Raw genomic sequence first — 14,566 nt, 5'->3', positions numbered from 1 at the left:
TTCATCCTAATTTCATTTTCTACTGGTGTCGCAAAAATCTTAGTCAACTGTAAAGTCAAAATCAGAGCTGTTTCATCTTGTCTCTTAAGCTACAACTTCCAGTTGTTTTCTGTCCTAATGCTAGTGCACGTTAGGCTACTCTAAATCTACGATACGTGAATTTTCTTTTCCCTGAGGATCAGTATTCATAACAACACTTGAGATACGCTGATTCTAATCTCCTGTACCTTGGTCTGGTTGAAGAGCCTCTGGTCGTACTGAACGTCATTGGAAGTCCGCGGATTGGGCACACCAAGAGCAATGACTTCGCTGATATCTCGGTTTTCATTTCTCTGAAGTTTTGACCTGTTTTGAAACATGATGCCGCTAATTGAAAACTCTTCACAAGCAAGCTGAATTTCTTTTTTAAAGAAGGTGATGGGTTTTTTTTTTTTTTAAGATTGATTGATTTATACAAGAACTGGGGTACAGTCAGAGGTGCGGGAGGGTGAGAGAATTCACCAGACAGAGCGTGAAGCAGAACAGGCAGAAGCCCCAAAGACACTGCTGAGGGGAGCAGCGGTCGAGGCAGGAGAGGTCTGCTGTGCCATGTGGGTTTCTCTCTGGCTGGGAATCGAACCCATGCTGCAGAGGCTGCAGACCGCTTCACAGTGCAGCGCTCAATCCGCTGTGCCACCGGGGAGGCCCGCAAGCTGAATTTCAACTCACAACTTACAACCAATCTAAGAGGTAAAGGAACAATATGTTCTTTCACATTTGTGAACATACACTCCATATAATGCTTTATTGGGCTGGTGGCCTTTGGAGGATTTCAGGTATGTGATTACTAGGTGGGCCTTCCTGTTAGCTAAAAAGAGCTGCCAAGAGTCTCATTCTTTTTTTTTTTTTTAAAGATTTATTTATTTATTTATACAAGCACTGGGTACAGTCAGAAGCACGGGAGGGTGAGAGAATTCACCAGAGCCAGTGCGGGGCGCAGTGCAGGCAGAAGGACCAAAGTACACTGCTGAGGGGAGTAGCGGGCGGCAGGAGAGGTCTGTTGCGCCATGTGGGACCCTCCTCCGGTGGCTGGGGAGCAGCTTGGGATCGAACCGGCACTACAGAGGCTGCGGGCAGCTTCGCAACCCAGCGCTCAACCGCTGCGCCACCGGGGTGGCCCAAAGAGTCTCATTCTTGATATGAAGCCTTTAATACAAGCTATTAATGTGTGCTGAGGTAAGAAATTGCTATGGTTTATATTTGCTATTACTATATGAGGGACAGGATACAAATTAGATGTATTATATAAATTACTGTCAATAAACTAGAACCAGTTCTTTTTAGCTACTGGCAATTAGTTATTTTATCCTACTAGAATTTGAGGTACACATGTCACATGTCAATGACTGGATTGCTTTGTATGAATTTTAATGTTCAGATTAATTTCTGCCACTTCTGTATGTATACAATCTGTCATTATGACCTCATGGTAACTGTCATCATTTGTTTTGCTAGAAGCTGAAGACTTAAAGTGATTTCTACAGACAATCTGATTTTATTTGATTGCAAGTATAGACCTTGTAATCAATGCTATCCATTCTCATTTATCTACAGAGCTATTTTGGTTTTTAAAGTTTAGGAATTTTATTTATTTATTTAAACGCCCCCCCCCCTTCAAAAAAAAGATTTATTTATTTATTTATACAAGCACTGGGTACAGTCAGAAGCGCGGGAGGGTGAGAGAATTCACCAGAGCCAGAGCCGGGAGCAGAGCAGGCAGAAGGACCAAAGTACACGCTAAGGGGAGCAGCGGGCGGCAGGAGAGGTCTGCACGCCATGCGGGACTCTCCTCCGGTGGCCAGGGAGCAGCCGGGAATCAAACCAGCACTGCAGAGGCTGTGGACAGCTTCGCAACCCAGCGCTCAACCGCTGCGCCACCGGGGAGGCCCTACAGTTCAGGAATTTTAGAACAAGAGTGTGATAAACTACATACACTTACATTTCATTCCTCTCTATTACACTGTATATTCACAACCCTAAATTCCGATTTTCTGCTTCTCCGTGAGAGATGAAATATATCATTAAAGACAATTATTTTCATGTTTAAGACATGAATTAAAAAATGCATTTCATCAGCCCATAAGATGATGAAAAAATTACGGAAAACTGCTCATTTTGAAAGAAAATGTTATATATATGCATTTAACCCTAAATAAGCATCCCATCTCCATATTTACAGTGTTTTCTCAACTTTTCAACAACTTCAGTCCTTTGGTGAACCACAGACTTCCACAATTTCTACTTAATTTCAAGTTCCCATACATGTATCTGGTGTTTTTTTTTTTTAAATCAATTTGTACTTATCAAGAGTGATGTGTCAATATGCCCAATAATTTTACACGACAGCTCTTTCAAAATTAAGTTAAATTGCTTACAAGATAAAGCATATTTTTACTACTTACAAAACTTGCTTTTCTTCCCCACTGTACTTAGTACAGTACTAAGCACATAAAAGGATCTCAAAAAAGGCATGGCAGCTTATTTCCTGTCTAGAAGAATAGGAACACAAATTTTCTCTCACTGTTCAAAGTAAGAACAGATGAGAACAGTCCTATCAGCCACTATTTTCTTTTCACTAACATGATCAGAATTCGCTTTTCTATATCCATGTAATCCTCACTTCTAGTTGACACTACAAGGTGATGGAATATTACTTCTAGGCAGTCAATTCTTCTAAGACAAAATAAGTAGCTAAGTGCAAGAAAATAAGTGGCTTATTAAGTACTCAAACAAAAGGGGAAAGGTGAGAAGCAAAACTGGCCTTAATACTAAATCTTCTCACTTAAAGGTTTACACAGGCTCTTCATAATTTGTTTTTATCTCTGAGAGCACCCACCTCTTATCAGGAGCTGCCCTGGAGAGATTCCGGTCATGCTGTCTTTCTTTTCGCCTGTCATGCCGGATTTCATCCCTCTCACGTGCCTCTCCATCCTCTGTGTGCACAGAATTGAATATTACATTACTGTTACCAATAATATTTTGAACGAGAACATCCTAACATTCTCTTAGAAAATTCTAGGAGCTTCTCTATAGTCACATTCAGTCTATTTAACAATACTTGCAATTAATATAAATCCAACAGTATTGGTTTAATTTTTTAATGTGTATTACAGAATCATGAACACAGCCATAGTGTTCAGGGGTAAAGTGGACTGGTGTTTCTGACTTACTTTGAAATGCATCAGAGTAGTAAGGTTGATTGATAGATGGACAGAGATGGCTAGATACATGGTAAAGCACTTTTAGCAATGTTAACTGTTAAAAAATACTGTATTATCTACACAGTGGAGATATGGGAGTTCAGTGTACAAATCTTTCAATTTTCCATGTGTTAAAATTTTCATTACAAAATGCAGGAAAAAGGAATTATGCATAAATTTATCCTTACATTTTCAAAGTTTGCCTCTGAAAAAAGAACATTTTGCTTGTGGTCTACAGATATATCGCTATTGTGTTTATATCGAAAGGGAAAGTAGTATAGTGAAGAAGCTATGGAACTAGCCTGTCTGGATTCAAATCATATTTCTATGGCTAATTAGTGCTGTGACTTTGTGTGGGTAACTTGACTTGCTTCTACGACAGATCAGCACTGTGACTTGTAACCTCTGCAGATAACTCAGTCTCTCTGAGTAGCAGCCAGTGTCCTACTTTGTACAACAGTGACATAACACAGCTGCAGGGATTCTATGAGGTGACACATGCAAAGTGCTCAGAGTGGCGCCTGCCATAATAAATACTAGTTTTTGCCAATATCTGGCAAAAGATTTTTTGAAATTTTAATTAATTCGTTAAGAACCACTCTGTTCTTTCCTTACTTTAGAGAACTTAGACTGAGGGAAGTTTTACTTCTAATTACCTTCAGAGGCTTGGTGCACAACTGGCCGGGATTTGTATCTTGCCTCATTAAGTCATTTACATATGACTCAAAGAAGTGGATTGTTACTTATAACCCTACTTACCTCCCCACTGTTGAATGCTGAACTCCTACAACCAATTGCAACATGTTCACAACTAAATTTCTATGTTCTTTTTATTCCAAACCTTTTCTCTTGTAGCAGTCTCAGCATTCGCAGATGACAACGCAATCTTCCCCAATTGCTCCGGTCAGACATTCAGAGGTCATCTTTGACTCCTTTTTTCTCTTATACCTCTACCTGAACCATAAGCGTATTTTGTGAGCTCTCTCTCTAAAATGCCTCCAGACTGACCATGTTCTCAACAACCTTTCACTATCCTTTTCTGTCTGGATCATTGCAACAGTCTTCCAAATGATTTCCCTGCTTCTCCACAAGCCTACTTGACAGCCTTCTACTATGTCAGATACAACTCTCAGCTCAAAATCATTCAGTTGCTTCCCGTTACTTAAGTTGACGCCAAGTCCTTACAATGGCTAAACTTATTTCTTACTGTTGTTTTCCTTTCTCACTCTAATCCAGTCACACTGGCCTTCTTGCTTACTCTTGACTATATCAGGCATATTCCCAACTCAGAGCTATTGCACTTGCTGTTCCTTCTATTTGACTTGTTCCTCCCCTAGAGAACCATAAGGCTCAGGATGTTACTGCTACTATTTCAGAAGTGAGGCCTATTATTATTATTTTAAAGACTGATTTATTTATACAAGAATTGGAGTACAGTCAGAGGCGTGGGAGAGTGAGAGAATTTACCAGAGACAGAGTGGGAATCAGAACAGGCAGACGGACCGAAAACACTGCTGAGGGGAGTGGGCAAGGCAGGAGAGGTCTGCCGCGCCATGTGGGTTTCTCTCTGGCCAGCCAGGAATTGAACCCGCGGCTGCAGAGGCTGCAGACAGCTTCATAGCATGGCGCTCAACCCACTGCACCACCAGAGAGGCCCAGAAGTGAGGCCTATTGTGACCACACTCTCCTTCTGCCATTTTTATAACCCTTTCTTGTTTTTTTTCTTTTCTCCATAATGACTATTACCCTCTAATATACTATGTGACTAACATTTTGGGGCCTGTCTGTACTCATTAAAATGTTCACTGCTATAGTCCCTCCCTTTCTCCACCTGACTAGCATAAAGCCTGTGTAGATAAGAATCTTGCACAGTAGGTGACCAGTATGAACTCAGTGCATGAATAATTGTATTAGTCTAGGATTTATTAATGAAACAAAATTACCCTCAAAATTTTCTTGAATTCACCTTCTCACTCTAATTAATATTACCAGTGTAGACCACTAACTAACACCAGAGAGAGTTAATGATTAGAAGTATATTAGTCTACAAGACAGAAAAATTCTGTTTTAACATCTGGAGAACTGAATTATTTAGTTGGGGATATTATTTCTCTTTCTAAATCTCAAGAAAATTAAAAGAGGAAATCAATCCTACCACTTGACTAATATGTAATTTTTAGAATTATTTCTCAGAACTTAAAAACCTTCCAGTGTAGTCCCATCCTCAAGGCTGACACTTAGACATATATTCTTTATTTCTTTCTGCATCAGCTAAATAAGACAGAGGTTACTCTGTCATTTCTACATTATTCCTGAAATATCTACCTTTTCTTTATATGCATGTGTTATTTTTGTGTGTGGTTAAAAAAAAAAAAAAGACTTTTCTAAAAAGAGATACATATTATCCACAAAATAAATCGAATTCAATAATGAGAATGTCACACCTTTTTCCACATGGGTTTTGATCCCAGCTCTTCTTTCCCTGGCTTTCTGAGCCATTTCTCTCAGTTTCTCTTCATGTTTTTCCTTTTCTTTTTGAGCCATCTTTCTCTCTACTTGAGCACGCATTTCCACAGCTTCACGAGCCTATTAGTAAAAACAGATGTTAAATAAGACATGATCAGGGAATAAAAATTAGTTATAATAACCCCCTGACTAAAGTCTGGCTGGAAATTGCACTTATAATGAATTCATATTTGTTATTGTTGATTAAAAAAGATTCTTGTCCACTAAAGGAGTGCTTGTCTGGAAGACACTGCTCTTTACTTTGGAAATATATTAGTGATTGAAACTATAGTGACCCAAATCAATCTTGTGTTTCACTAATACTTTCTCAAAAACGATCTAAAATATAAAATTAAAGATTTCAATAAAGCAATTTTCAACATTTATAACATGAATGGTTACATCTTAAAAGTCAATCAAGCCAACTCAGGATAAAGCCTTAGCCTATGTTTGCAAGAGATAATTACAACTTGCTGGATCACACGGTGGGGTATGTGTACAAGTCTACAAAGGCTAAGATCAGGGACAGAGCTGCAATGAGCACCTGCCATTTCTGCCACATATACCAGAGATGAAAGTCTCTTTCCTCAGTACTGTAGCTAACATAATAGTATTCTAGGTAGCCAAGAACTGATTTGAAACTTCTGAGCATTAAGTGATTAAATTAAGACAGACCAACCTTCCGATCAGCGATGTAGAGGGCTTCAGCCAATTTGGCAAAATTTTCATTGATGTGAACTGTCTGCAGTCCTCTTCCATCAGCAGCCAGACGTTTGTCTAATGGAATTGTATAGCCCTAGTGTGAAAGTAGGGAGAAACAACAGTTACAAAAGAACAACAATAGGTTCTTTAAGTTAGATTTAAATGTCCATTTGGACAAACATTTAGTTGCCGTTCTTTTTCTTACATCTTTCTTCACAATTATGTAATATCAGCAGAGTAGCTAATGCTGAATGCTTTGAGTGAAGGACTGTTTAGGCATTTTACATCTATGGTCTCATTTAAACTTCAGATACACCTAATAACACTGGTAACATTGTTTCCATTTAACAGATGAAGATACTGAAGTAGAGACCTTAGGTCATGTACCCAAGGTCATACAGTAGATAAGTGAGTGAGCTAGGGTTTAAACTTGGGCAGTGTGACTTCATAATCTGAGAAAATAGATTCTCATATTAATAACTGTGGATTATCATAAAAGAAAATCACTATCAAATAGCTAAATAGTTGTTCCTCAAGTAAACACAACAGTCGACTAAGTTATTAAAACCATAGCATATAGGCAGTTTAATCTGTACTGTTTCAATGACTCATCAGATTCTTGCAACCCTGTAGGTTTTAGTAAACAGAGAAAGAGTGAAGTTTGCTAGACAACTGAGATTCTGGATTTTGAAATTTTGCATCCTATTCAAGGAATGTGCTTGAACACCCATCTAACTTCCAGGCATACCTAAATTCTTCCAGAGTTGACTAGGCTCCCAACTGCTGACGTTGGTCCATGGTATTTATTCCAAATGCAAGGAAGTATTACAGGATCAGCTCAAGATACCACATAGTTACATACACATTATTCAACTCAAATCAGACCATTCCACAAACTTTTTGCTTTAGGGTGAGCACAAAACTTCCTTTAAGGAATAATTTATATTTAATCTATAGGTTAAAGGGTCTTCTACACTCACCAAAAACAGAATCATAAAATAAGATTTGGGGAAAAAGGAAACAGTGATTAGGGAATTTATTCCATATCATTTGGCAGATTCTTCCTGACTCTTTGGCAATTAATAATGATATAAAGGGTGTAAACATATTACACAGGCAATGTTATACACAGAAAAATGTTAACAAATGAAAGGACTGAATATAAACAAACATTTTCGTTGTTTTGTAATATGGTCATTTAAACGGATTTAATTCTGAAATAATTTGATATAAATTTGTATTTTCCAAAGAATACTATTTTTCACTGATACGTTATATTATTCTAACTATTCCTTTTCAGTGTACTTCTGATAACTACAATTCTCAAAAAATCTACATGGTATTCATGTGCTTAGCATACTAACATCTCTATTACATTAAAATAAAGTCACATAATTTGGGTTATTTCTTTTTGAAAACATTCAATTAGGTGAGACGCTAGGTTTCAACAAAAGTTATCAAGGCTAAAGCTCCTTGGGTGTTTTCCAGTAGGTTCTAATACTGATTTTGTGAAAACTTATTTACCTTTGCATTTTTCCAGTTTGAAATGCAAGGAGGAATCTTCCATTCTTGTTGCTCCTTCACAGTCATCTGAGTTGAGAAAGAGTAGAAGAAGACTCATTTTTAGATTTGTAATCTAGCTAAAAACTCAAGTGCCATTTTTCACTTCAAAGACAGCTCAATATACACTGACATATGGACGGATTTAGTCAAAGACCAAAAACCTCATTTGCTTGGTAGCACTACATACTATGATCCCGTTCATAAATTCTAGTAATAACTATTATAAAAAAATGAAAAAAATCTATAAATTATTTTTGACATTTACAAATGTTGGTTAGCATTTTTTCATAGTTAAGGTGAGGTTGCTTTTTTGTCAGTTGAAAACTTGTTCCTCCAGTTAGGTAATAAAACATACCTAAAAAAAGATGCTAAGGTTATTAATCAGATATCTAATCACCCCAGGTACTTCCTGTAGTTATAACATCCTTCATGTCAAATAGCAGATTCTACTCATTCCATTAAAAGCAGGGGCTAGGGTAACAATAATAAAACCAATAGCTAAGATTTAACATGCATTCTCATAAGCACACAGAAATTACACATTGTAGTTTTGAGTGGGTCCCTACTTGATCTTCAAAAACAAATGAAGGGCCTCCCGGGTGGCGCAGCGGTTGAGCGCTTGGTTGCGAAGCTGCCCGCAGCGTCTGCAGTGCTGCTTTGATCCCTGGCCGCCGGGTGAGGGTCTCACATGGCGTGCAGACCTCTCCTGCCGCCCGCTGCTCCCCTCAGCAGTGTATTTCGCCCGTCTGTCTGTTCTGTTCCCCGCTCTGGCTCTGGTGAATCCTCTCACCCTCCCGCACTTCTGACTGTACCCAGTGCTTGTATAAATAAATAAAAAAAAAAAAAAAAAGAAAAAAAAAGAAGTGTTCTGACAGCAGAGAGCACACAATTTAAAAAAAAAACAAAAAACAAAAACAAATGAAGGGCCTCCCCAGTGGCGCAGCAGTTGAGCGCTGGGCTGCAAAGATGCCTGCAGCCTCTGCAGCGCCAGTTCGATCCCTGGCCGCCATCGAGGATCCCACATGGCACGCAGACCTCTCCTGCTGTGCCTGCTGCTCCCCTCAGCAGTGTACTTCATCCTGCCTATTCTGCTCCCCGCTCTGGCTCTGGTGAATTCGCTCAGAATTCTGAGCATGCTTCTGACTGTACCCAGCACTTATATAAACAAACAAATAAATCTTTAAAACAACAACAAAAACAAATGAAGAAAACAGTAAGTGTGATGAGATGTACCTGTACAGCCACCTACTCTTTATTCTGCAGGAGATTACATATTAATAATCATGAATATAAATAAAGATTTTAGACTACAGCAGATATTACCTTTCGGCTGGGAGAATGCATGACAGGTGCAGGAGGAGAAGGTGGTCCTCGGGGAATTTTCTTATTAATCCTGAAGAACAAACCAATCAGAAAGTGACTGATATATATATATATACACATACATAATTTCCTTTAGTTAACATGTTTCAAATCTCCCTGTCTCATTTTTATTAAGTAAAACTTTATATACATATACAAAGATATACACAACACACACAAAAATAGAGAATGTGTATACAGAATGTCCATATTATCGTACACCAATCACTCAGCTTCAAGAATTAATAAAACATGGCAAACTTTGTCATAATCACTACCCACCTCATCTCCACAATATCATTATCATTTTAGAGTGGAATTACTTTTTTAAAACAACTTTATTGAGGTAAATTCACTTGCAATTACATCACAATCAAGATAGTGAACATACCCATCATCTGCAGGTCTGAGCATGCTTGCCTATCCCCGCTGTTCCTCTCAGTGCCACTCTGTCCTTGCCTTCCTCCCTGCAGGCAACCTTTGATCCACTTCCTGTCACTATACATTTTCTAGAGCTTTGTATATAACAGAATCATACAGTAGATACTTGTTTTTGTCTGGCTTCTTTCACTCAGCATAATTATTCTGAGATTTATTCATGTTACTGAGTATACAATAATTTATCCCTTTTTATTTTTTAAAAGATTTATTTATTTATTTATTTATTTATTTATTTATTTATTTATTTATACATACAAGCACTGGGTACAGTCAGAGGCACGGGAGGGTGAGAGAATTCACCAGAGCCAGAGCAGAAAGCAGAGCAGGTAGAATGATGAAGTACACTGCTGAGGGGAGCAGCGGGCGGCAGGAGAGGTCTGAGCGCCATGTGCGACCCTCGCCCGGCGGCTGGGGATCAAACTGGCGCTGCAGACGCTGCGGGCAGCTTCGCAACCCACTGCTCAACCACTGCGCCACCGGGGAGGCCCCCAATTTATCCCTTTTTACTGCTCATGTGTAGAAGTTCCTAATTCATTATCATTCACCTGTTGATGGGCAAATTGGGATGTTTTTCTTCTTTGATATCTTTTTAAAGAATAGTGGTTCAGGGCCTCCCTGGTGGCACAGGCAGTTGAACGCAGCACTGTGAAGCTGTCCGCAGCCTCTGTAGTGCTGGTTCAATTCCTGCCGGCCACACAGCAACCTGTATGGTGCGGCAGACCTCTCCTGTCTCGCCCACTGCTCTCCTCAGCAGTGTATTTCAGTCAGCCTGCTTGTTCTGTTCCCCGCTCTGTCTCTGGTGAATCCTCTCACCCTCCTGCACATCTGGCCTGTACCCTGGCTCTTGTACAAATAAATAAATATTAAAAAAAAAAAAAAAAAAAAAAAAGAATAGTGGTTCATTCTCATGAAAAAACCTACTTACTTGAACCTTGGTGGCTCCATTGGATCTTTCTGCATTTCTACCATCCGAATAACCCTCTGTTTAGCTCCAGAATTGAAAGCCACTCCTTGTTGAGATGGTGTGTATCTGAAGAATGCAGATGAAACTAAAGTTGTAACACTTCATGCTTTTAACAGATATTTTTCTTCTATTACAACCCTAAACTGGAATACATTGTCAATTCCTTTCACAAAGTACTAATAGAAAACTGTAAAATATTTAGGCAGAGCAGATAACATGGAGATAAGAGAGCCAACAGCAATACTAAGTTATAAGCAAAATGTAAACCACAGTCACATTACTGTGCAAATAATCTATCCCTGTCCATTTTCCACCATGGAAGGCAATGTTCAATTTCACAGATAAGAGGTCTAGAAAATGGTACCTATTTTTTAAGTCTGCATTTGAAGAAATAATGCCCCATAATATTCTCAGCAGGCAACTTACAGTTAGTTTTTGACTAATCATAGGTTGTGAAACAGAGAAAGAATAATGGTATCAGCCCTACCAGCTCTGCACTTTTCCTTAATACTTATCTGTGAATCATCCTTCCACAAAAAGATTTAACACACTGAAACCCCTCAAAACTTGTAATACTTCTAAGGATGCTTATTACTATATAATGACATTAATGATTATTAATTATATATTAATACATTAATATACATCACCATTATAAGACAGTATTACATAAAATTATCAATATATTAATATTGCTTCTGATATTAACTACTATATATAATAGAATACTTATTATATATAAACAGAAAACTATAAATAATAATTATGGCTTGGATGACAGGTCATAAATAATTCTTAGTTTCTAAAAAAAAATATTTTAAAAACATGAGCTATTATTTTAAAAATGGATACTTAAAAAAAATTTCTGCTTTCAATTGTCTGTACAGAGTCAATAGGCTTCAAAGTCATTGTTTAAAAAATTGCATTTGTGACTAAGTAGGAGAGTGAAAAATAGTACTAGGTCCCCCAGCCCCAATCATGTCTGATGTGGCACTAAAACATTCAGGCATGATTCATACCTGATATACTGAGCAGGAGCCAGTTTATCAGCTGCTCGAACTGGCATGGCTGCAGCAACCTTCTGTGATACAGATTTTTCTAAGGCTACCCTTGTCTTTTCTGTTATCTGAAATAAGAAATATCACATTGATGGTTTGGAAGTTAATGAAGATGTAAAAAGTCATCTGAAATAATTATATGTACCAATTTCCTGTTACCTCTTTAATGGCCTCTTCATCTGGTCTTTGCAGGTCTGGGTCATCTGCATTCATGACCTCCTTAGGAACCAAGTCAGTGTATTTGCTATAAATGACCTAAAATATTCAAACACAAGAAGGCTTAAGAAAAGCAGAGAATGAAAAGAAGCAACCTCATTAAGTCATTTCAGAAGTTAACATGTCCTCTCAGCACACTCATAAATTTAGGACACAGATTTTGTCTTTTAGATTCTAAAACCAGGGAAGCTTAAAATATAAACACAAATTGTTGCCCTGGCTATATAAGTTAATAATTTTCCTCTGGCCTCATGCATTTAAATTATTTGATTCATATTGGAATCAAATCATTAACCAAATAATCAAGTCATTAACCAAATAAATTGTGCCAACAAAAGCTTATGCATCAGTGATCCCTATTTTTGAAGCTCACTAGGACTTGAAATTAATGATGATATAAATTGACTATAGAACCATTAACTTGAATCACAAGTTTATCAGAATATAAGTTGGGTTACAAAATAATTTCTAAATTCAGTGGGTCTGGAATATTTCACTGACCTTACCCTACTTATAATGTTTGTCTTTTCTCACCTCTTCTGACTAAGAAAATGATTGTGTCTCGCCAAAAAACCAGAATACTTTCCTCTATTGAAAAAAAAGAAAGAAAAGGAAATATATTCTATATACATAACTTATTTTACACCCATTCTCCAAATTTAGGACTGCTATCTGGTTTCTACTAGGCTCAGCATGGCTTTTATTTGACGGACCTGCTGTGGTAAGCCCTGACAAAGAGAAGTATTATTTTTAAGTCCCTCTATGCTCATAGTTTCATGAAAACTTACATAACAGATTTTATAGGCAAAAGAGGAACTAGAAATTAAATAACTTAGTGAGAACTTCTTTGACACACGTACAGGGAAGGACAATTTATGAATATGAAAGGAAACTAAATTCCTGGGCACCTGAGATATCAAAACAATTTTCTGCAGAAGAAAACTATTTATTGTGATAAGTCAAAATCTTGTATAACTAACTAATTTGTCAATAGGTTCTTGGAAACTGGCTTAAAGCAAAATCACTTATAAGGAAACTAGGACCTCAAGTAACATTATTTTGTTAAATGTCGGCAGGAATTGTTCTTTTCTCATCAGTGATAATATCGAAATGATGTTGTATTGAAAAATAATTCTAGGATGTGCTCTAATTACCTTGTGCCATATGATATTCCTTAAAACAGTTTAAAAGAAATGTATGCTGTTCTTAATTTATTACTTCAAACAGTGTGGTAAGTACTTGACCTAAAAGATACGATCTGGTTTTGCTACAGATTCAAGCTCCCCTGTCTTTCTTACTCCCTAATTTATTATACTTCAGTCACATGGGTTCTTCCATTTTTCTTTTTTGTCTTTCTTCTTCCTTTTTTAAAACAACATGTTATCCCCCAATTCTGGGTCTTTACAGTGGGCCATTGTAGAACTAGTTCCAATTCTTCAAGTGGGTGACACGTGCGTTGGTTAGACCTTCCTGGACTACCCTCACTAAGTTGCAAACTCTCCTCACACAATCATTCAGTGATACAGCACTTTATTATCTTCAAAGCACTGCTCTCAGCATGAAATTAATTTTATATATTATTTATTTGTTATCCACCTCTCTATTAAAGGAATAATAACAATAACTATTATTACAGAACTAACATTTATTAAGAACTTATTTTGTGTTACCGTTAACCTTCACAGCAACCTGTGAGGTATGCGCAATGAATATATCTACACTACTGACAAAGAATCTCTTACTCACTTAAGTATCTCTAGTGCCTATATCAATGTCTGGTCACAAGAGGCATTCAGTAGAATTTTTCTATACAAATGAATGAATAAATGAATTTTAGTGATGTACTGTATCATAATAATGGTACCTGTATTTCAGGTCCTACAGAATATTTTATAAAAAGCTATAATTTCTCAGTAAATATTATGTTATGAAATATAGACTAAAATATCTAGCTTGTTTTTCTCAGGGAAGAGAAAAGAATCAAGTAAGAAAGCAACAGATGATTTACCACAAACATGTACTATTGATAAGTGGCTGCAGTCTCACCATCCTCTCGGAATGTTCATTTTGGAAGGACTCTAAAGCCCACTTAGTGAGAAAAGTGAGGCTCAGTACATTAAGCTCCCACAGCTAATAACCGACTCCAAAAGTCTTATTTCCTTTACAAATGGAAAAATTTATACAAGAATTTAAAATTAAATAATGATACTCTAGAAAATAATATCAAGACTATGAAGAGTTAATTACTTTTACACAGCAATCATTATGGGAAGGGATTCTAAGTAAATGGCTCCCTGGTAGTCATATATGCTCAACATAAAGTTTCAATACTAATTTAGCTTACAAGAGCCATTTGCTGCTACTTATTTAGTTATTCCAAAGTTAATAACCCTTTAAATGAGCATCAATAAGATTCCAGCATCTTTTCACAAAGCTGAGTGAAGGACATCTGAAGAGCAAGATCCCTCCATGGTAATTAACTATAAAAACCTACATTTTTATTGCCTGAAGAAACT

General features: G+C 37.3%; 1 protein-coding gene across 1 annotated transcript in view; it reads right to left on the bottom strand.

Annotated features, from left to right (window-relative positions):
* SNW1 (SNW domain containing 1) overlaps positions 1-14,566 on the bottom strand; it is a 32,399-nt gene that overhangs the window by 2,102 nt on the left and 15,731 nt on the right. The window contains exons 4-12 of the mRNA XM_037503768.1: positions 11,994-12,089; positions 11,796-11,902; positions 10,738-10,842; positions 9,333-9,402; positions 7,971-8,036; positions 6,424-6,540; positions 5,684-5,825; positions 2,876-2,972; positions 228-345 (exon numbers count right to left, since the gene is read on the bottom strand). Coding sequence (XP_037359665.1) covers positions 228-345; positions 2,876-2,972; positions 5,684-5,825; positions 6,424-6,540; positions 7,971-8,036; positions 9,333-9,402; positions 10,738-10,842; positions 11,796-11,902; positions 11,994-12,089 — 918 coding nt within the window. The remainder of the gene's footprint in view (positions 1-227; positions 346-2,875; positions 2,973-5,683; positions 5,826-6,423; positions 6,541-7,970; positions 8,037-9,332; positions 9,403-10,737; positions 10,843-11,795; positions 11,903-11,993; positions 12,090-14,566) is intronic.

Source organism: Talpa occidentalis, unplaced genomic scaffold (genome assembly GCF_014898055.3).
Source record: "Talpa occidentalis isolate TD23 unplaced genomic scaffold, MPIMG_talOcc4v2.1 talOcc4.11, whole genome shotgun sequence".
Classification (NCBI taxonomy): Eukaryota; Metazoa; Chordata; class Mammalia; order Eulipotyphla; family Talpidae; genus Talpa; species Talpa occidentalis.
Note: the sequence above shows the minus strand (reverse complement) of the source record. Positions and strands in the feature narration are given on the sequence as shown.